Source organism: Brassica napus, chromosome C2 (genome assembly GCF_020379485.1).
Source record: "Brassica napus cultivar Da-Ae chromosome C2, Da-Ae, whole genome shotgun sequence".
Taxonomy (NCBI): Eukaryota; Viridiplantae; Streptophyta; class Magnoliopsida; order Brassicales; family Brassicaceae; genus Brassica; species Brassica napus.
The window spans coordinates 2,436,108-2,456,844 of record NC_063445.1 but is presented as its reverse complement, the minus strand read 5'-3'; the positions used below and the strand labels follow the sequence as shown (position 1 = coordinate 2,456,844).

The 20,737-nt window shown below is 37.5% G+C and overlaps 3 protein-coding genes across 3 annotated transcripts; 2 read left to right on the top strand and 1 right to left on the bottom strand.

Annotated features, from left to right (window-relative positions):
- The first annotated feature begins 2,741 nt into the window (after positions 1-2,741).
- LOC106410100 (callose synthase 3) lies at positions 2,742-13,679 on the top strand. Its single transcript, XM_013850593.3, has 43 exons — positions 2,742-2,872; positions 2,955-3,176; positions 3,255-3,355; positions 3,852-3,976; positions 4,076-4,169; positions 4,253-4,363; positions 4,425-4,541; positions 4,627-4,719; positions 4,782-4,873; positions 5,094-5,220; positions 5,300-5,437; positions 5,511-5,587; positions 5,683-5,776; positions 5,853-5,981; positions 6,066-6,180; positions 6,249-6,583; positions 6,669-6,721; positions 6,796-6,856; positions 6,944-7,025; positions 7,109-7,158; positions 7,247-7,333; positions 7,409-7,549; positions 7,624-7,718; positions 7,789-7,873; positions 7,945-8,105; positions 8,219-8,342; positions 8,444-8,544; positions 8,618-8,750; positions 8,827-8,978; positions 9,148-9,257; positions 9,339-9,461; positions 9,540-9,608; positions 9,679-9,868; positions 9,943-10,093; positions 10,169-10,288; positions 10,384-10,502; positions 10,582-10,665; positions 10,743-10,855; positions 10,943-11,172; positions 11,636-12,433; positions 12,516-12,566; positions 12,972-13,157; positions 13,253-13,679. The coding sequence occupies exons 2-43, from the start codon at positions 2,981-2,983 to the stop codon at positions 13,499-13,501; spliced, it is 5,862 nt and encodes a 1,953-aa protein (XP_013706047.2). The 5' UTR covers positions 2,742-2,872; positions 2,955-2,980; the 3' UTR covers positions 13,502-13,679.
- Positions 13,680-13,811: 132 nt separating this feature from the next.
- LOC106410102 (CLAVATA3/ESR (CLE)-related protein 40) lies at positions 13,812-15,232 on the top strand. Its single transcript, XM_013850596.3, has 3 exons — positions 13,812-14,283; positions 14,373-14,419; positions 14,557-15,232. The coding sequence occupies exons 1-3, from the start codon at positions 14,181-14,183 to the stop codon at positions 14,659-14,661; spliced, it is 255 nt and encodes an 84-aa protein (XP_013706050.1). The 5' UTR covers positions 13,812-14,180; the 3' UTR covers positions 14,662-15,232.
- Positions 14,995-19,691, bottom strand: BNAC02G04430D. The gene is made up of 11 exons (XM_013850594.3): positions 18,753-19,691; positions 18,190-18,392; positions 17,913-18,110; positions 17,656-17,823; positions 17,487-17,566; positions 17,217-17,292; positions 16,927-17,137; positions 16,640-16,839; positions 16,457-16,562; positions 16,045-16,134; positions 14,995-15,923 (listed from the first exon to the last, which is right to left on the bottom strand). The coding sequence occupies exons 1-11, from the start codon at positions 19,270-19,272 to the stop codon at positions 15,178-15,180; spliced, it is 2,598 nt and encodes an 865-aa protein (XP_013706048.2). The 5' UTR covers positions 19,273-19,691; the 3' UTR covers positions 14,995-15,177.
- Positions 19,692-20,737: the final 1,046 nt, after the last annotated feature.

The following is a 20,737-nucleotide window of genomic DNA, read 5'->3' as shown; positions in this document are numbered from 1 at the left end:
AAGACACAATAATTATACAATAAGATGACGTTAAAAACATCATTATTTGTTTAAAACATGAAATATAATAATTATACATGGTAATACTGAAAACTATTCAATACTCTTATCATAGGCATTTCGATTCTCTTCAGGAGTAATCTAGTCCAGCTCATTAGCGAAGTCGGAGGATTCATGGTATGAGGTCCCTTCAACATTTTTCGTGAGGTTCACCTCTTTAGCCTTTCCTTTCGTGGACTCTTGATATAACTTACAGAGATGTGAAGGAGTACGACAGGTACGGGACCAATGTCCTTTACAACCACATCTGTAACACATTGTCTCACGCTTCTGGGTGGTATCCTCTTGAGTTTCTTTACCCTTGGAAACTTGCCCGGGTCTAACCCACTTATTAGATCCCCTCCATTTGGGATTGTAAGTTTTTCCATGTTTGTTGTTGAAACGGCGGCCATGACCTCGATTGGCATGGTTTCTTCTTTCCGAATTTTCTATCGCCGTAGCATTCACTTCAGGGAATGCTTTGGCTCCCGTAGGCCGGGAATTGTGGTTTTTGATTAAGAGCTCATTGTTCTTTTCAGCTAACATGAGCGCAACCATCAATTCAGAAAATCTCGTGTACCCGCATTTTCTGTAAATTTCGGGTAAGAAGTGAAGCTGTTTGTGGAAAGTGATGTATGTTTTATTCATCATTTCTGCCTCAGAGACAGGATTACCACAATACTTCAGGAGTGCAACTACCCGCATGACAGCGGAATTGTAATCCTCAACCTTTTGAAAATCTTGGAACCTCAGATTTTTCCACTCTTCTAGAGCGTGAGGAAGGTTGATTTGTCTCTGGTTATCGAACCTTTCTTTTAAAGTTTGCCACAGTTCAGCTGGGTCCTCGACGTTTGCATAGTCGTGCGTTAGACTTTCATCTAAATGCTTCTTCAGGAAGATTATCGCTTCGGCTATATGTTCGGGTGGTGATTTGTTACCGATTATAATTGTTTCGGTTATCTTTTTCATCACCAGATATGGTTTCACGTTTGTGACCCACCCGACGTAATTTTCGCCAGTTATTTTCAGGGCCGGGAACTGGAGTTTCTCGATGTTTGCCATTTGTAATTCTAAAACACAAAATAATAATTTTATTAGAACTTCATAATTAAAAACCGTTTACATTAATCATACAAGCAATTACAAGGAGAAGCGATGTAAAGAAAATTAAACCGATATTCATCTTAAATTCACTCGGAGTAAATTCTCCAACGACTAAACCATAAATAGAAACACAAATAAAAATGGCACATAAAAACAAAAGTGCGCGAATCATCTTTCTTGAAATGAAAAATCGGAGGAGAACGATTTGAAATTTTTGAGAGAAGATGAAATTTTTTGGATGATGAAATGGAGTGAAAATGAGTTGTATTTATAGGTGAAAAATACTGTTCATAACCGTTGGAGAAAGGGGAAATTTTTGAAAAATTTTCTTTGTGACCGTTGGGGTTAAATCGAGTGCACCAAAAATTAGTCTGAAAATATCGTATTAAACGGTCAATCAAATCTATAAAATTTCATAAAAGTAAAAAATTATGACAATAAAATATTTATGTTATGACAACAAATCATGCGACGGCTTAGCTGATCAATGCAGAGTAATAAATAAATTATACGGCGGCTCGGCCGACCAATTAATAATAAACAGAATATAAGGCGGCTCAGCCGACCAATAAATAATAAACAGAATATGAGGCGGCTCGGCCGACCAATAAATAATAAACAGGATATAAGGCGGCTCGGCCGACCATTAAATTTATTAAATTACTAATAAATAATATATGCGGTATTCCGGCCATTATAACATGATATAAATAATAGTAGAGGCGGTGTACCGACCATTATAACATGGTATAAATGATACAAATAAATTTTACCGAATCGCAGAGTGATCGTGCTGATAACGTGTTATGAAAAGAACTGGAATTTTATTATATCGCAGGAATTTAAATAAAGCAAAATTTTATACCCGTACGAAGAAGATAATACTGATAAGAAGAGATGATGTGTTATTGAAGGAGAAGGATGGTGTGTTTACAAACGAACACAAACGTTCGTATATATAGAAGGAAATTTATTGTGCAAATAGTGCAGTGGACCCCACATCTTTTTATATTTTCAACGAAAACGGTGGCTGCTGCTTTCTTTGACTTTCGTAACAATCACCATATTTTTACTCATTTTAAATAATGTTTTTCTTAAGTTAAAGCCTAGTTAGCAAAATTACAGCCTAACAAAATGCGCCAAATCCTATAGTCTTGTTAAACCAACGGTAATTTTTTTTTTTAAAAAAACGGTGAAAATAAGTTGAAAAAGCAATGACGACTCATACGAGGTCAAAGAAAGACGTTCATTGGAAACAGTTTCTTTTCTATTTCTTTTCTTTAATAATCGGAATCTCGACTTTTTTTGAAATTCCGATTGAACTTTACAAAACTACCCTCTCCTTTCAGAACCTTTTACCTTTTTTGTCTCGATGACAAAGATTGGTGGGGACCTTACTTTTTAACATGCTCCATGACAATCCCCAAAATACCCTCACCAACGTATCTTCAAACTTGTGGTATTACTGTAATTAAAGGAAAGATAAAAGCCTCTTTGTCGACACGAACTCCCAAAGTTTCCTTTTTTAATTTCCTTTATTTATTTTTTTCTATTAAAACGGTGATAAATGAAAAAAAAGAAAAAATACAAAACAAACATTCAGGCCACGCACATAAGACACATCCCTCTCTCTCTCTCACACACACACACTTTTGCGTACTACTTAGCTGCTAAGTAGCTTAAAGTTTCGCTGCTTTCCTTTGCTCATCCTCCATTGCTAGATCTCTCTGTATGTTCCTTTCAATGTCGCATCTCGGCTCCTTATTAATCTAACCTTGTCCGTCTCTAACGAGTTGTTTTGTTTCAAATAGGAACCTGGAGGTTTAGGACAGGACTAATGTCGGCTACGAGAGGAGGTCCTGACCAAGGACCGTCCCAGCCACAGCAGCGACGGATCGTACGGACTCAGACCGCTGGTAATCTAGGAGAATCATTCGATAGTGAAGTTGTTCCTTCCTCGCTCGTTGAGATTGCCCCTATTCTCCGTGTTGCTAATGAGGTCGAATCTAGCAACCCTAGAGTGGCTTATCTCTGTAAGCAACTTTGCCCTGGCTTGTGATTAGTTTGTATCTGCTGCTGCTTTGTTGTTAATCTGGGTCTTTTTCACTTAGGTCGGTTCTATGCATTCGAGAAAGCTCACAGGCTGGATCCTACTTCCAGTGGTAGAGGTGTTCGACAGTTTAAGACTGCTCTTCTACAGCGTCTTGAAAGAGTGAACCTTTTCTTTAAAATAGCCAATGTTCTAAAAATCTATATGCAGCGATTAGGCGGCTTATAGAGGATTATTTTCTAGGCGGGTGCCTAGGCAGATTTTGAACGCCTTAAAAAAATGGGTTTGGAAAAATCATTTCGCTCATACCCGATTTGCCACTAGACCGATTTTTAGATTAGTGTAAATAGCAATGCTTGGCTCGTGCATGTGGCAGATTTTAACAAATGTTGTCTACCTTTTCTTTAAAATAGCCGATGTTCTAAAAATCACTAAGCAATGGTTAGGCTTCTTATAGAGGATTATTGTCTAGGCCGGTGCCTAGGCAGATTTTGAACGCCTTAAAAAAATTGTTTGAAAAATCGTTTCGCTCATACCCGATTTGCCACTAGGCGGCGCCTTGACCGATTTTTTAAACAGTGTAAATAGCAATGCTTGGCTCGTGCATGTGGCAGATTTTAACAAATGTGGTCTACCTTTTTCTTTAATTTTTGGGCAGGAACATGATCCAACATTGATGGGGAGGGTTAAGAAAAGCGACGCCCGAGAGATGCAAAGCTTTTATCAGCATTACTATAAGAAGTATATCCAAGCTTTGCAGAATGCTGCTGATAAGGCTGACCGGTTCGTCTAACTTTTACTTCAACTATGTCTTTTGTTAGATGTGACTTTGTTGTTCTATCACACTGTTTGATGCTTTGTGTGTGCTGTTAAATTCTTCAGGGCTCAGCTGACAAAGGCGTACCAAACTGCTAACGTTTTGTTCGAGGTGTTGAAGGCTGTTAATCTGACTCAGTCTATTGAGGTTGACAGAGAGGTAAGGCCTTGTTGTGGCACATTTATCATTTCTTTTTCTCTATTTCCTGTGCAATACTAAAATGAAGTTTGGTGTTTTTTAAGATTTTGGAAGCTCAAGATAAGGTTGCTGAGAAGACACAGTTGTATGTCCACTATAATATCTTACCTCTGGATCCTGATAGTGCAAATCAAGCGATTATGAGATACCCTGAGGTTAGTCTTAACTTTGGGCACTGTTATATATCAGCGGGGTAATGTGATCCTTACTGTGCAGATCCAAGCTGCTGTTCTTGGTCTTCGCAACACTAGAGGTCTTCCATGGCCAGAAGGTCACAAGAAAAAGAAAGATGAAGACATGCTTGATTGGCTTCATGAAATGTTTGGCTTTCAGGTAAATTTATTAGTCAGGGAAGTTTAGTTGAGAGTAATCTATAAGTCTGTGAATGTTTTGTCATGTGTATGTTATGATTCTGCAGAAAGACAATGTGGCTAATCAAAGGGAGCACCTGATCTTGTTACTTGCTAATGTGCATATCAGACAGTTTCCTAAGCCTGATCAGCAGCCAAAGGTTCGTACTTTTATTTCAATAAAGTTTAGTTCTAAGAATGACAAACATATTTCCTCTCACAGTTAGATGATCAAGCACTGACGGATGTGATGAAGAAGCTCTTCAAGAACTATAAGAAATGGTGCAAATACCTTGGTCGAAAGAGTAGTCTTTGGTAAGTGAATCTTATTCACCTATATTTGATTCTGTATAGTTTCTTCAAGAGTAACTGAAAGTTTGAAAATATAACGAAATGTGCAATGGTATGGTACTGGTCTAAGGAAAGGTTAGACTTGTATTCTTCATGAGCAGGGAATCAAGTTTAAATTGTTTATGCAAACTCTGGTGTCGATAATATTTGAAGAAACTTGTTTTAATGTATTATCTGTTTGCAGGTTGCCAACTATACAACAGGAAATGCAACAGCGCAAACTATTGTATATGGCTCTATATCTTCTAATCTGGGGTGAAGCAGCAAACTTGAGATTCATGCCAGAGTGTCTCTGCTACATTTATCATCATGTATGTTTCACGTTGCAAAGTCTTCTTCTTTATTGTATCATTCTTTGATCCTTTCTTCCTACTCTATTTCATTTTGCAGATGGCATTTGAACTCTACGGTATGCTGGCCGGGAATGTTAGTCCCATGACTGGGGAAAATGTGAAGCCAGCGTATGGAGGCGAGGAAGATGCATTCTTAAGGAAAGTTGTGACTCCTATCTATGAAGTGATTGCCATGGTATAGCTGAAATTTTGTGTTCTTTCTTTTGCTTGTTAATGTTTTTACTTACATAATCATATACCATTCACAGGAGTCTCAAAGGAGCAAGAAAGGGAAGTCCAAGCACTCTCAGTGGAGGAACTATGATGATCTGAATGAATACTTTTGGTGATATATCCATCTATCTGCTGCTTTCACACAGTTGTAACACTCTTCATAAGTAGCTTGAGTGATTAAGTTACATATGGTTTTCTACATTGCAGGTCAGTTGATTGTTTCCGTTTAGGTTGGCCAATGAGAGCTGATGCTGATTTCTTCTATCCGCATGTTGATCAGCCCAATACAGAAAAAGATGGGGTACACCATAACTACACATCTTCTCTGTTCTTGTAACACTTGCTTAACATCGTGTGTTTATTATCATATATCACAGGATAACAGCAAGCCTGCTGTGGCCAGAGATAGATGGGTGGGGAAAGTTAATTTTGTTGAGATTCGTTCCTTCTGGCATGTCTTTAGAAGTTTCGATCGAATGTGGAGCTTCTACATTCTGTGTCTTCAGGTATTATTACTCTCCCCAATTTGTTACTACCCCTTTTATGCTTTATTCACACAAGATGTGACGCTGATGATAAAAATTTGGAAGGCGATGATTATTATGGCTTGGGATGGCGGACAACCAAGTTCGGTCTTTGGAGCTGATGTCATCAAGAAAGTTCTGAGTGTATTCATCACAGCTGCAATAATGAAGCTTGGACAAGGTTGGTCAATGTTCATAAGTTTTTATTTGAGTGACGAAATCTCATTTACTAAAAACCTATTTGTGCAGCTATTCTTGATGTGATCCTTAGTTTCAAAGCTCATCGAAGCATGTCGCTACATGTTAAACTAAGATACATCCTGAAGGTGTTATCTGCTGCAGCTTGGGTTATTATTCTCCCTGTTACTTACGCTTACAGCTGGAAAGACCCTCCAGGATTCGCCAGAACTATCAAGAGTTGGTTTGGGAGTGCCATGCACTCACCTTCATTGTTCATAATAGCTGTGGTCTTCTACTTGGCGCCTAATATGCTCGCGGGAGTGTTCTTTCTTTTCCCTATGTTACGCCGGTTTCTCGAGAGGTCCAACTACAGAATTGTAATGCTAATGATGTGGTGGTCTCAGGTATTCTTAGAAAATAATCATCAGTTTGTAATTTTTATTATAGCTGGTGTGACAATAAATAACCGTCTTTTATTTAACCTTGCAGCCCAGACTCTATGTTGGCAGAGGAATGCATGAGAGCGCATTTTCCCTCTTCAAGTAAGGACTATATTTTTAACACATACATCATTGGCCTATGTTTACTTATTCTTTTATACGTTTTCCTTTGGTAGATATACCATGTTCTGGGTGTCGCTTATTGCAACAAAGCTGACGTTCAGTTACTACATTGAGGTACATGTTTCTCTTATTCTATTTCTGATAACCATTAACTGCTCCTTATTGCCACAAGAGTCTGATAAAAACTGGTATCGCTCACAGATCAAGCCTTTAGTTGCTCCAACACAAGCTATTATGAAGGCCCGTGTGACAGATTTTCAGTGGCATGAGTTCTTTCCTCGTGGTAACGACTTTTTACATACACTACATGACTACTGGAAGTAAAATATATTACTTTTTGTCACGTATTTCATTTTATTTGTGCAGCCAAAAACAATATTGGTGTCGTTATTGCTCTCTGGGCCCCTATTATTCTGGTAAACATAGTCATGTCGAACAATTTTTCCTCGTCTTCCCCTACTTTGTGCTTTTGCTGATTTTGATTTTGTGTCCATCCCTCTGTAGGTATACTTCATGGATAGTCAGATTTGGTATGCAATATTTTCCACAATATTTGGAGGTATATATGGTGCATTCCGCCGCCTTGGAGAGGTATTTGAACTTGAGGTTTCCTTTTTTTATTGTCATTGATGATCCCTTTATCCTTACTTTTTTAAATTGTTACAGATTCGGACACTGGGAATGCTTAGATCACGGTTTGAATCACTGCCTGGAGCTTTTAATGACCGCTTGATTCCAGATGGAAAGAACCAGCAGAGGAAGAAGGGATTAAGAGCAACTTTATCTCATAACTTCACAGAGGATAAGGTTAGTTGAACCGAGTAAGCTGCTATCATGAACGTTTCTTCTTATTAATTGAGTTTACTGAATGGTCACTTCAGGTACCTGTTAACAAAGAGAAAGAAGCTGCAAGATTTGCACAGTTGTGGAACACAATCATCAGTAGTTTCAGAGAGGAAGATCTTATAAGTGATAGGTAAATTTTGTATACCTTGTCTCACCTAGCTGAAAGAAACTGTGGAGCTCAACATTTTGAAAATTTCTAGGGAGATGGATCTGCTGCTTGTTCCATATTGGGCTGACCGTGATCTGGATCTCATACAGTGGCCTCCCTTCTTATTGGCTAGCAAGGTTTGTTCTCACAATAACCACACTGGAATCTAATCTTTAGGATTTTCTGATTTATTATTTTTTGGCCGTAGATTCCAATAGCATTGGATATGGCAAAAGACAGTAACGGGAAGGACAGAGAGCTCAAGAAGAGGATTGAGAGTGACTCTTATATGAAATGTGCTGTCCGTGAGTGCTATGCTTCATTCAAGAATGTCATAAAGTTTCTGGTTCAGGGAAACCGTGAGAAAGAGTAAGTTGCGTTGAGTTTTTGGAACCATAACGTCTCTTACATATCTGCATTTGATGTTGATAATAGCAACATTTTATACTATCTCATGGCCAACGTACATCTCTGTGTTTCAGGGTGATAGAGTTCATATTCACCGAGGTTGACGAACATATAGAGAAAGGTGATTTGATTCAAGTGTACAAGATGAGTTCTCTTCCTAGCCTCTATGACCACTTTGTCAAGCTGATCAAATACTTGGTAATGTTCTTCTTAGGGTGCTTTTTTTTCTCTAAAAAATGTCTTTTTAATTCATATATTTGACACTTGATCCAATATCTTTGTTTCTTTATCCCATGCAGCTAGACAACAATGTTGATGATAGAGATCATGTTGTAATTCTCTTCCAAGACATGCTGGAAGTTGTTACAAGAGACATTATGATGGAGGATTCTATATCGAGGTTGGCAAAGTTTCTTGTGCAATACATTGTCATATGAACATCAACATCTTATATACCCAATTTGTCTCTGTAGCTTGGTGGATTCGAGTCATGGTGGCGCTTGGCATGGGGGAATGGTCCCTCTCGAACAACAATATCAGCTGTTTGCATCTTCAGGTGCCATTAGATTCCCTATTGAACCAGTAACAGAAGCTTGGAAAGAGAAGGTAATGCCAGACAATCATATTCCTGCAGTCTTCATATTATTACTTGTGCTCCAAGTATTAATGCCTGTATGTGCAGATCAAACGGTTGTATCTATTGCTGACTACTAAAGAGTCTGCTATGGATGTCCCCTCTAACTTGGAAGCAAGAAGGCGGATCTCTTTCTTCTCAAATTCATTGTTCATGGACATGCCTGCAGCACCGAAAGTTCGCAACATGCTATCATTCTCGTAAGCCTTTTTGGTCATTTTATTTCATTTTTATATTTGAATCCACCATTTTGGTCAGTTAAACACTGTATAGTTGATAGTTTCCTCCAAATAGTTTATTATTATTTTATGGACATTTTTCATTATCAAACTGACCAAGTTTTTGTGCTCCTTGTTATTCTTATTGTAGTGTGTTGACTCCATATTACACTGAAGAGGTCCTCTTTTCTATGCATGACCTGGACACACCAAATGAAGATGGTGTCTCGATCCTCTTTTACCTACAAAAGATTTTCCCAGGTTAATTTTATTTACATTCTGTTTAAAGCTGCACCTTAAATTCTTGAACCACGTCTTGGACCTGACCTTTTTATTCTGTAGACGAATGGAACAATTTCCTTGAGCGGGTGAAGTCAAATGAAGAAGAAATTAAAGAGTCTGTTGAGTTAGAGGAGGAACTTCGTTTATGGGCTTCATATAGAGGGCAGACTTTGACTAGAACAGGTATATGCTCTTTTGGCAATTTAGATGGATACAATAGATTTTTGTTGTTAATAATCTTTTGATATTTTTTTTTTACAGTAAGAGGAATGATGTACTATCGAAAAGCATTGGAGCTTCAGGCATTTCTTGACATGGCTATGCATGAAGGTCTTCTTTCGTTAATAAAGTCTCCCAGCTGCTTATTGATGCTGACTCATTCTGATCTTTGCTTCTCCAGATTTGATGGAAGGTTACAAAGCTGTAGAACTAAACTCAGAGAACAATTCAAGAGGGGAAAGATCACTATGGGCACAGTGTCAAGCCGTTGCTGACATGAAGTTCACATACGTTGTATCATGTCAACAATATGGTATTCATAAACGATCTGGTGATCCTCGCGCGCAGGATATATTGAGACTTATGACAAGGTGTGTGCAGAATAATCCTTTTTTTTTTTTTAACTTGTTTGAAACTTATGATGGCTTTCCTTACAATTCGGCAGATACCCTTCGCTCCGTGTTGCATATATTGATGAGGTTGAAGAGCCAGTCAAAGACAAGTCAAAGAAAGGAAACGAGAAAGTGTATTATTCTGTTTTGGTTAAGGTGCCTAAGTCAACTGATCATTCCAACTTGGCACAGAATCTTGACCAGGTAATGCAAAGAAGTCCAACATGTATCTCTTCTTGTTTTGTCTTTATGCTTACATGAAACATCTTTGCCTTGTAGGTTATCTATAGGATCAAGCTTCCTGGACCTGCTATTCTTGGAGAGGGAAAGCCAGAGAACCAAAATCATGCTATTATTTTCTCTCGTGGAGAAGGTTTACAGACAATTGATATGAATCAGGTTTTGGCATTTGTTCTTTTTTACCTCAGCCATTATAGTTATCTCGACGCTTCATGTTTATATTAAGTTTCTTCCCTTGTTGCCGTTTTATTCAGGATAATTACATGGAGGAAGCGTTAAAGATGAGGAACTTGCTTGAAGAATTTCTCACAAAGCATGATGGCGTGAGGCATCCATCCATTCTTGGACTTAGAGAACATATATTCACTGGATCGTAAGTACTTTTTGCATTACCATTTATTTCACTTAAATTTGGTTGTCTCTAAGAACAAATGTTGTGAACACTTTTGCAGCGTTTCCTCCCTTGCTTGGTTTATGTCAAATCAAGAGACTAGTTTTGTTACCATTGGTCAGCGATTACTGGCAAATCCTTTGAGGTAAGTGTGCTTACTAGTGATTATTCTCCTTGTTTCCATTCCAAAATCATAATGTTGGTCTTGTTACTCCTATGTAGGGTCCGTTTCCATTATGGTCATCCAGATGTCTTTGATAGACTGTTTCATCTAACAAGAGGTGGTGTTAGCAAAGCATCCAAAGTAATCAACCTCAGTGAAGATATCTTTGCAGGTATATATTCTACTCTTGCCAAGGACTAATTTTTTTTCTCACATTGGTCTAAGTGATTTGATTTGCTGGTGGTTGTGTGTTGAGCAGGATTCAATTCTACACTTCGTGAAGGAAACGTTACACATCATGAGTACATCCAAGTAGGTAAAGGAAGAGATGTGGGTCTAAATCAGATCTCTATGTTTGAGGCCAAGATTGCAAACGGCAACGGAGAGCAGACATTGAGTCGAGACATTTACAGGCTTGGCCACCGTTTTGACTTCTTCCGTATGATGTCGTGTTACTTCACCACTGTCGGCTTTTACTTCAGCACCCTGGTACTATGTCGTTCCTTTTTGGTTAAACCAAGTTCGGTTTATTCGGGTAGTTCGGGTTGGTTAGTTCAGAATTCGGTTAGTTCGGGTCACCGAAGTGAACCGAAAAAGGTTCGGTTTAAAAAAATTTTACCGAAGTTTTCTGTTTTGCGGTTAGTTTGGTAAACTTTTCACTTAGTTCGATTATTTCAGTTCAGATTTTGGTTAGTTCGGTTTGGTTATTTCGATTCAGATTTTGGTTAGTTCGCTTAAGATTGGTACTGTTTGATTATTTCACTTAGTTCGATTATTTCAGTTCGGATTTTGGTTAGTTCGGTTTGGTTATTTCAGTTATTTCTATTCATATTTTGGTTAGTTCGGTTAAGATTGGTACTGTTTGGATTTTTTTTTATTTTTTAGAAAACCGAACTAATTAAAATCCGAACTGAAATAATTGGATCTGATTCATTTTCAACTGTTTTGATAGATTACCGTTCTCACTGTCTACATCTTCCTCTACGGACGTCTCTATCTTGTCTTGAGCGGGCTTGAGCAAGGACTAAGCACACAGAAAGGCATCCGAGACAACACACCTCTGCAAATAGCTCTCGCTTCACAGTCCTTCGTTCAGATTGGTTTCCTTATGGCTTTACCTATGCTTATGGAAATCGGATTAGAGAGAGGTTTCAGGACAGCCTTGAGCGAGTTCGTCCTCATGCAGCTTCAGCTAGCGCCAGTGTTCTTCACATTCTCTCTCGGGACCAAGACTCACTACTACGGAAGAACCTTACTCCACGGCGGCGCCAAGTACAGGTCCACAGGGAGAGGCTTCGTCGTCTTCCACGCCAAGTTCGCTGACAACTACAGACTCTACTCCCGGAGCCATTTCGTCAAAGGGCTTGAGATGATGCTGCTGCTAGTTGTGTATCAGATCTTCGGAAGCGCTTATAGAGGCGTGGTTGCTTATCTTCTGATCACCATATCTATGTGGTTTATGGTTGGGACGTGGCTCTTTGCTCCCTTCCTCTTCAACCCTTCGGGTTTCGAGTGGCAGAAGATTGTTGATGACTGGACTGATTGGAATAAATGGATAAACAATATCGGAGGTATTGGTGTCCCGGCTGAGAAGAGTTGGGAGTCGTGGTGGGAGGAGGAGCAAGAGCATCTCAGACATTCGGGAAAGCGTGGCATTGTTGTTGAGATCTTGTTGTCTCTAAGGTTCTTTATCTATCAGTATGGGCTTGTTTATCATCTCACCATCACAGAGAAGACTAAAAACTTTATGGTATGTAGACTTAGACTAAACTTCCAGTCTATATAAGCTCTTAGTGTTGGTATTAATCTAATTTGATCACTTGTTGACTCAGGTTTATGGAGTTACGTGGCTGGTGATCTTCTTGATACTGTTTGTGATGAAGGTGTGTTTTTGCTTTATACAGTTATATATCTTTCTCTGTCAATAAAAATCTGAGAAATTGCTTAAATTACCTAAGTTGGCTACCATTTTTCGAAAATACATTTAGTAAAAAAATACTCTAATATTTGGGTTTAAGGTTTAGTGATTATTGTTTAGTGTTTTGTATTTAGGGTGTGGTGCGGGGTTGGGTTTATAAACTTCTATAAATGTTTTATAAATTATTATCTAACATTTATAAATTATTTAGGAGAATTATTTTATTTTTTTAATCATGAATTTAAGGTATACTTATATGAAAATAGCTATTTTTAAAGGTAAAATTGAAAAGTTGTAGTTAAATTAGGATAAAGTTGAAATTCTCCGTAAAAATAATATTTTTATTGCTGATTGTTTGTTTGTCTTTCAGACTGTTTCTGTCGGAAGGAGGAAGTTCAGTGCGAGTTTCCAGCTGATGTTCCGGTTGATAAAGGGGCTAATATTCTTGACCTTTATCGCAATCATTGTGATACTGATCACACTTGCTCACATGACGATACAAGACATAATCGTCTGCATCCTTGCGTTTATGCCTACAGGCTGGGGCATGCTCTTGGTAAGTAAAAGAAAAAAAACATTCTAGTTGTGAAGAGTCTTGTTATGGGATGAAACTGAAGCAGTTTTTTTGGTGTTGTTGTTGTGTTTGAACAGATTGCGCAAGCGTGTAAGCCGGTGGTGCATAGAGCAGGCTTCTGGGGATCAGTGAGGACACTGGCTCGTGGATATGAGATAGTGATGGGACTGTTGCTGTTCACGCCGGTGGCGTTCTTGGCTTGGTTTCCGTTTGTGTCTGAGTTCCAGACGCGTATGCTCTTCAATCAAGCGTTCAGTAGAGGTCTTCAGATCTCTCGTATCCTTGGAGGTCATAGGAAGGATCGTTCTTCTCGAAACAAGGAATGATTCAATCATCATCACTTCTCCTCCACTTGGCTGTAATGCAAGGGATGTCTTATGTTACAAGAAGCACGAATCATATGGATGTGATATTAGTTTTTAAATCATTTTAATTCACTTATCGCCAATGTAGAGAAACAAGTGTAGTATGCTTTAACCATCCAAAAAATATTTTAAACTTTTATGAGCTTATCCATGACATTAAAAGCTTTTTGCAATAGTGGAGCAAAAGTTAATTTAATTGAAATATTGATGAGATGTTTTTGTTCATCTCTTTAAATGATTTGATATTTCGTTCTACTTCTACTTCTAAAATGGGCTCTCTTAACTATAATGGAAAGAAGCCCGACTTTGTTTCATAAATGGGCCAACATGAAAGCCCACTAACTCCGCTAAAGAATAAATAAACAAGCAGCAACGTGGCGTCTAAAACCAGCTCCACGACATTTGTACGAGAATGAATATTTGTCTGACTCGTTCCAGCCTGTAAACGGTAATCATCGTCCGTACAGGTTAAAGTGACGGATTAAAAGTTTAAAATGACGGATACGCCCATCCGCTCCACATCATGACGAGGGCAAAACCGGAACTTAAACTTTATTAATTAGACGACACCTCTTGACACGCTCACTCTCTGTCACTTCTTTCTTCAACAAAGGGAGGTTTTTTCATTTTGTTTTTGAAAATGGCGGCCATGAGATACAAGGGAAGCCTTCTCATCACAATCATCTTCTTCTTCTCCGTCTTCCTTCTTCAATGCCCACTTGCTCACTCTTCTTCTACAAAATGTAAGTCACTCTCTAAGAATATATTTTTTTAATCTTTTCTCGATCCTTGGTTTCTATGAAATGACTCGTCTGTTTTCTTTTGTTTCTAGCGTTCTTTTGGTTAGGAGAAACGGAAGATATGAACGCCATGAAAAAGGTGAAACATAGTTTTGTTTCTAGCGTTCTTTTGATACTCGTTTTGTATTCAACGTAGGGATATAATATATTGTTTATACTTTCATTTCGATTTTGATGAATAAAACATATCATTAAATATAATTTTGGACAACACAGGAGAAGGAGATTGATGTTGGATCCGCTTATGATGTTGAAGAAAGACGAGTTCCCACTGGATCCGACCCTCTCCATCATAACCATGTTCCCTTTACTTCTCCATAGATTACATCTGCTGTTTTTCCCGTAGTTCACTTATAAGTTTGTAACACGTTTTACAGTTTCCAGGTCCTGGGTTTTGTTTGTCCGAATGTTACCTTATTTTCAGGGTTTTTGAATTGATTAGCTTTGTTAGTGTATATAATCTCAATTGAATAAACGCATGAAACAGTTTTGTCATCTTCTAATAAAATACTATTGTGAAAAATAAAAAACAGTTTAGTACAATTTTAGTTTTCACTGGCTGAAGACTGCAACCTAGTCTGTTCTGTTTTTTTTTAAGAATCATTACATTGATGAACAATAAAATAAAAGATGTTAAATAAATTCTCATGCAAATTTGTGAAAAAAAACTTTATATATTTATAGTAACTTGCAACATACATTTGTGGATTAAATTACATAACACAAACCACCTAACAAACTAAACATCTAAACACAACCCTTACAGCTAATTCCATAACAATTTTCTTATTTTTCTTCCACATTACTTAAAGGAGCTTTTTTTAAGTATATATTTCTTCAAGTTTGTAAACTGAAGTACACATTGTATGTTTCATCTCTTAAGCTGAACAATGGAGATAACACAAAGTTCCTCTGCACTCCATTCATCACAAAGCTCATAGGATTGTATTGACTCATCCCTTTCCTTAACACAAAGCTTGATGCCTCTTTAAACTTCTCATCACTCGCATCAGAATCACACTTGAGCTTCAGTTTCATCCCCGGCTTAAGGGTTTGATCACTGTACACATAACAACCCTTCTTGCCCTCTAGCATTAAAGAAACACTCCCCTGCTTCCCATCAACTCCAGCAACTAAACGAAACCTCGAGGCTTCTTTGTCACTAGAAGAAGAACCTTGAACCGCAAGGGAGCTATCAGTTGCTTGCGTCACAAGCATTCCAGGGAAGTCAAACGGTTCGATCATAACCTGGCTTCCAATTAACTCCTCTGGACCTGATGATATCCCTCCTTTGGAATCATCAGCAGCCACGAGCCTGAAAGTTGCTGCAACAGCGGTTTGTGTCCCCGGGGCAGGTGTAACTTCCATAGTTATGGTTTGGTTGTTATTTGACAAGACGTAAGATACGTTTCCAGATTGTTGTGAGAGTGTGACAAGGTGACTGTTGTGTGTTTCAGGTATAGAGCTTATCCATATGTTATCTTTAGCCTGAGTTGTGATACTCCATTCCCTGCTCGTGAGTCCAGCTAACAAGTAAGGGCCATAGAGTATGGCCTGAAGAGATGCGTACTCTGGCCTATCATCTGATAAAAAAATCAGTTTATGTTGTCAGAACAGAGTTGTACAATGCATCTAGTATCCTGCTACTTATAACTTGTCAAAGTAAAGACATAGTAATCAGAAGATGCAGACCAGTGGCTATACCTTTTATAGCTTCTGTTCTGATACTCAAGGGTAGCTCCATAGTTACTTGATCTCCTGATTTCCAGTTCTGTTTGATGGATAGAAAGTTACCTGCAAAGCAAAAGGTAGCTCCAATATGATTCTCATTTAAACATTCTAGAGACTATAAACAGAAACAAAGGACACCTAGAGCTGGTTTTGTTCTTAAAATATAGAAACCGATTTTGTGTTATAATCAATGTTCAAGAAATTGCTAGGCGCTAGTTAGACACTTTATTATGAGATTATTGATTAGGCGGACGTCTAGACCGATTTTTTTCACACCTAAACCGACTTCTTAAAAGGTAGTTCTGAATAAGTCATTTCGTTTTGTTCCGATTTGCCGCCGGACCGATTTTCAGAACACTGGTTACAATACAGAATGTTAAATTACCTGAAGCTGGTACTTTCAAGGATTGTTTATTCAAAGAGACTTTAGCACTTTCAGAGTTTGTCCAAACAGGTATCCTTAAATTCAAAGTGGACTCCTTCCCTATCACCTGCAAGAAAATCAGATCCATCAGACTCCCTATTCACATGAACAGAGTTTCATCTGGTTTATGCCAAAAGATTTTACCCCTTTGGAAGAAGAGAAAGTGAATGTCACACGCATGTACGGATCCCATGACACAACCGGTTTAACTGTCTGAGATAGCGAAACACCAGAAGACTTCCAATCTAGTGTGCTTGATATATATTGTGTGACATAGAGAGCTGGAGACTCTCCATCTTCTTGAAAATATATAGAATCTCCAAGTTTTGAGAAAGATTCAATTCCTATGAACAGAAACCAAAACAGAACCATCAAAATCTATAAGTTTGTGTGAGTAAATCAATACCAGATGAGTGTAGTTAAGAAGTTACCAGTGCCATAGCAACACCAGAAGGCATCATAAGGTGTTCCCCAACCGTGATAAGTCACGGCTTTAGAAACACCTTTACCCAATGGGAGCATGTATATCATCCGTCCGGGCTCGGTTCCCCTTTGAATCCCAAGCACACCGTTTGTCAAAGCGCGCTCGTAATAGTCTGCATAACTAACTTCTTTTGTCCACCTGAACAGATTCCTAGACACCTGAAAATTGTATTAATTTAATATGTAACCTTGAGCTAAATAAAAAGAAAACAAAAACAAATATTTAAATGATGCTTACTTTGAGCATGTTATAAGTAGTACATGATTCCTCGTTTTCAGTCTGCAGCGAAGTCGCCAATCTCTTTGGATCTTGCCTAATGTTAAACATTTCCAGATAATGTTTTAGAGTTAAAACCAAAATAGTGTCAAAATGAAACAAACTCTTATTAGAGACAAAGTCTCCCACATCGAAAGTTGGAAGAGATCTCAAATAATATTATATCCAACTTCCGATGTGGGAGACTTTGTCTCTAATAATTCTAACATCAGGTCATGTTAGTACTATTACCAGAATTCGCCGACTGATGTTCCTCCGGTCGCATAGCTGTGGGAAGCATTGACTATATCCATAAAGAACATTGAGATTTCCTGTAAATGCAGATATCAGAATCAAGAAAAAAATAAATGTTTTCCTTATAAAAATCTCACACTTTTCAAGATTATGTATGATTCAGTACCTTATGAAGTGGATCACCAGTGATTTCATACCGAAGTTGGGAACCAACCACAATGGGAATATGTGTGTTAGAGTGGAATCCACTTATATCATCAGCCTGGATAGCAAGCACTCCAAGAAAGCAAGGCTTGTCAAAGAGATGTGCGAGCAGCAAATACTTGGAGTCTCCCTGCAACAGTCCAATAAAACTATTGATATGACACAAAAGCTAGATGTAGATAATCTAAGGAGGAGTCTGATAAGAGTTTTGAAACTCACAGTGATGCTGTATATCTGATAGAGAACATCATTCATGCCACCAGTCTCCTCGTTTAGTGATTGCCAATGTCTTTCAACGCTGTACATCTTTATCACATTGCGAACACGGATGTAGAAGTAATCAGCCATCCATGTTGCCATTTTCAGAGCTTGACTGTTCCCAGCCAACTTGTACTGATCCACCAAGCCGGCTAAAATCTATCAAAATTTAGACATAAAGTTAGAAACCTTTTTTTATACAAAACATCACAAGCATCTCAGATGTATGAGTATTCACCTTGTGAATGGTGTAGTATGGAGCCCAGACAGGCTTTATAGCTTCAAACCGGTCGAAAAAGCTCGAAGGGAAAGCAGAGAGATAACCAGTGCCAACCTTCTCCTGGCAAGCAGATAAAGCTGAGACAAGAGCAGACATCTTCTCCTTGAGAGTTTCATTATGAGTACTTGCCCACATGTAAGCTGTTGCACTCAAGTAGTGACCTTAAAAAAAAAAACAGTAAGATCCTTTTAAGTGTATGCAAATGTTTAAGGTGAGAATCTTTATAGGGTCTATGCATTCTAATATATGTTCTAAAAATCGGTGTAGGCGGCACCTAGACGTCCGACTAGTCAGCAAATCAGATCTAAATAAAAAAAAATTTCTAGAATAATTATTTGGTCTATACGCTCAAAAAATCAGTCTAGGCGTCCTTTAATCAATAATCTCATATAAAGCTCCTAACAACCATTGCTAATACCAAAAATCAAAATCTATAAACCTATTTTTTTAATTCCATACTATAAAAAACACAGATCAAGAAACTGAAATTGAATTGGAGAAAAGAATCAGCTTTATATTACCAACAAAATGTCCACGGAGTTCACTATCAGGTCCCTCCCAACCTCCATAAGGAACACCAGGAGCAACAAGACCAGCAGCTTTACGGAAACTCCAACTCAAACCATCAACATCCAGCATCAACAGATACTCAAGATTCGTCTGCTGAGCCCTCCACTGGAAGGTGCTCGGATCAAGCCTAACGTCGTGCAAGGAAACGTCCTTTAAGAAGCTACCGGATGCGTTATCATCCGAGTTCTTGATCTTACGATACATGATGGTCCAGCTGTACTCATCTTCCTCTTCTCTAAGCATCTTGCGCGGTAGCAAACTAGACCAAGCTGAGTCATCGGTTGGCGTGAGATGGTAATGAGAGAACAGCTCTGTTTTGAGAGATTCGTTGTTTGATCGGAGAAGCTCGTTGCGGAAAGTGTGTGATGAGAGCTGCGAAGGAGTGTTTGTACACTCTTTTGCTAGAGAAACAAGAAAGGTTATGTGTAGTAGTAACGCAATCGCTATCGTTACGATGAAACCAGACTTCATCTCTGTTTTTTTTCTGCAAGTGTTTTAGAGAAAAGAAAAGAATTTTTAATGATCAAAATGAAAACCCAGATTCAGATTCGAAGAAGAGAATGAAAAGATTCTAAACCCATTTAATAATAACAGTTAGAGATCGTTGTAAGAGAAAGAGTAATGAGATGGGGATATTTATAAAGCGTGGTAAAGTAAAAGACTTTTGAAGGATTAAGCAATGTCTGCCACAAAAACAAAAAAAAACAAAAGGATGTAAGAGAATGGAGGAAGGAGGAGAGGAGGTCACGGATGCTTTGTCGTTTTCGCTGTCTGGTTTTTTTGGAATGGACTCTGTTTCGATGAAAGATGTCTCTGTTTTTTTTTCTCGAGATGAAGAATGCACTACTAAACAAAAGGCACATACCATTAACGATTAAACAAATATTATTGTTTTTTCTCAGTTTTAGTGATCAATTATGTTTTTCCTTCCCTAAATCGCTGATTAGGGAAAATGGGAAGGAGAGAGAGAGAGAGAGGAACGGGTTTTGGTTGCACAGAAGAAGATAGTGGTGGAGTGTAGAAAAAATAAATAAATAAATAAATAAAGTATTTTTTTTGTCAACAAATAAAGTAATAGATAAATGGTACAGAAATACCTTAAGATAGCACTAAAAAAGTTTTGGTCAAAAAAATAGAGCATAAAGAGAAAAATGACTGAAATGTTTTATTAAAAGGTTAAATATACATTTATACCCCTAGTGTTAACTAATTCAAACCTTAGGGTTTAGAGTTAATGGGTGGGAATTTGGGATTGAGATTTAAAATTTTATAAAATAAAAAATAAATATTCAAAATTTGAAAATAAAAATTTTAGAAATAGTTTCAAAAAGTATTTTCGAATTACAAAAAGAAAATTTGAAAAAAAAATAAAACTTTTTTTTCAAAAAAATAAAAAATTTATAAAAAAAATCGAATTTGAAAACATATAATCTAAAACTATATTTATTTTTTTATTTTTTTTATTTTTTTTATTTTTATTTTATTTTTTTATATCTATGGTATTAGTGACATTTTACCTATTAAATAAAATATTTTGGTCATTTTCCTCATTATGGTCTATTTTTGTGGACAAAACTTGAAAATTGTCTATTTAGGAGAATTGCCTGTACTTTAACTAATTCGCGTACGTGGCGTTAAAATTGATACAAAAAGAATTATGCTTATGTTGTGTTACTGGCTTAGATTAAAAAATAAGTTACATTCTTAAACTTTATTATAGTGTTAGGAATAATTCCAACTTATTTTAACTGCTAATTTTTAGACAAAAAGGAACATATACTAGGTTGACAAAATGAAACTAAGTTACAGTTGACAAAAGAAAAGAAACTAATTTACTAATTATTTTCTTGAATGATTGGAGCACAGCTGGATATATACAACTGGAATAGGGTGACATGTGAGTTATTTCTAATTAAATAAATAGTTGTTATTTTTT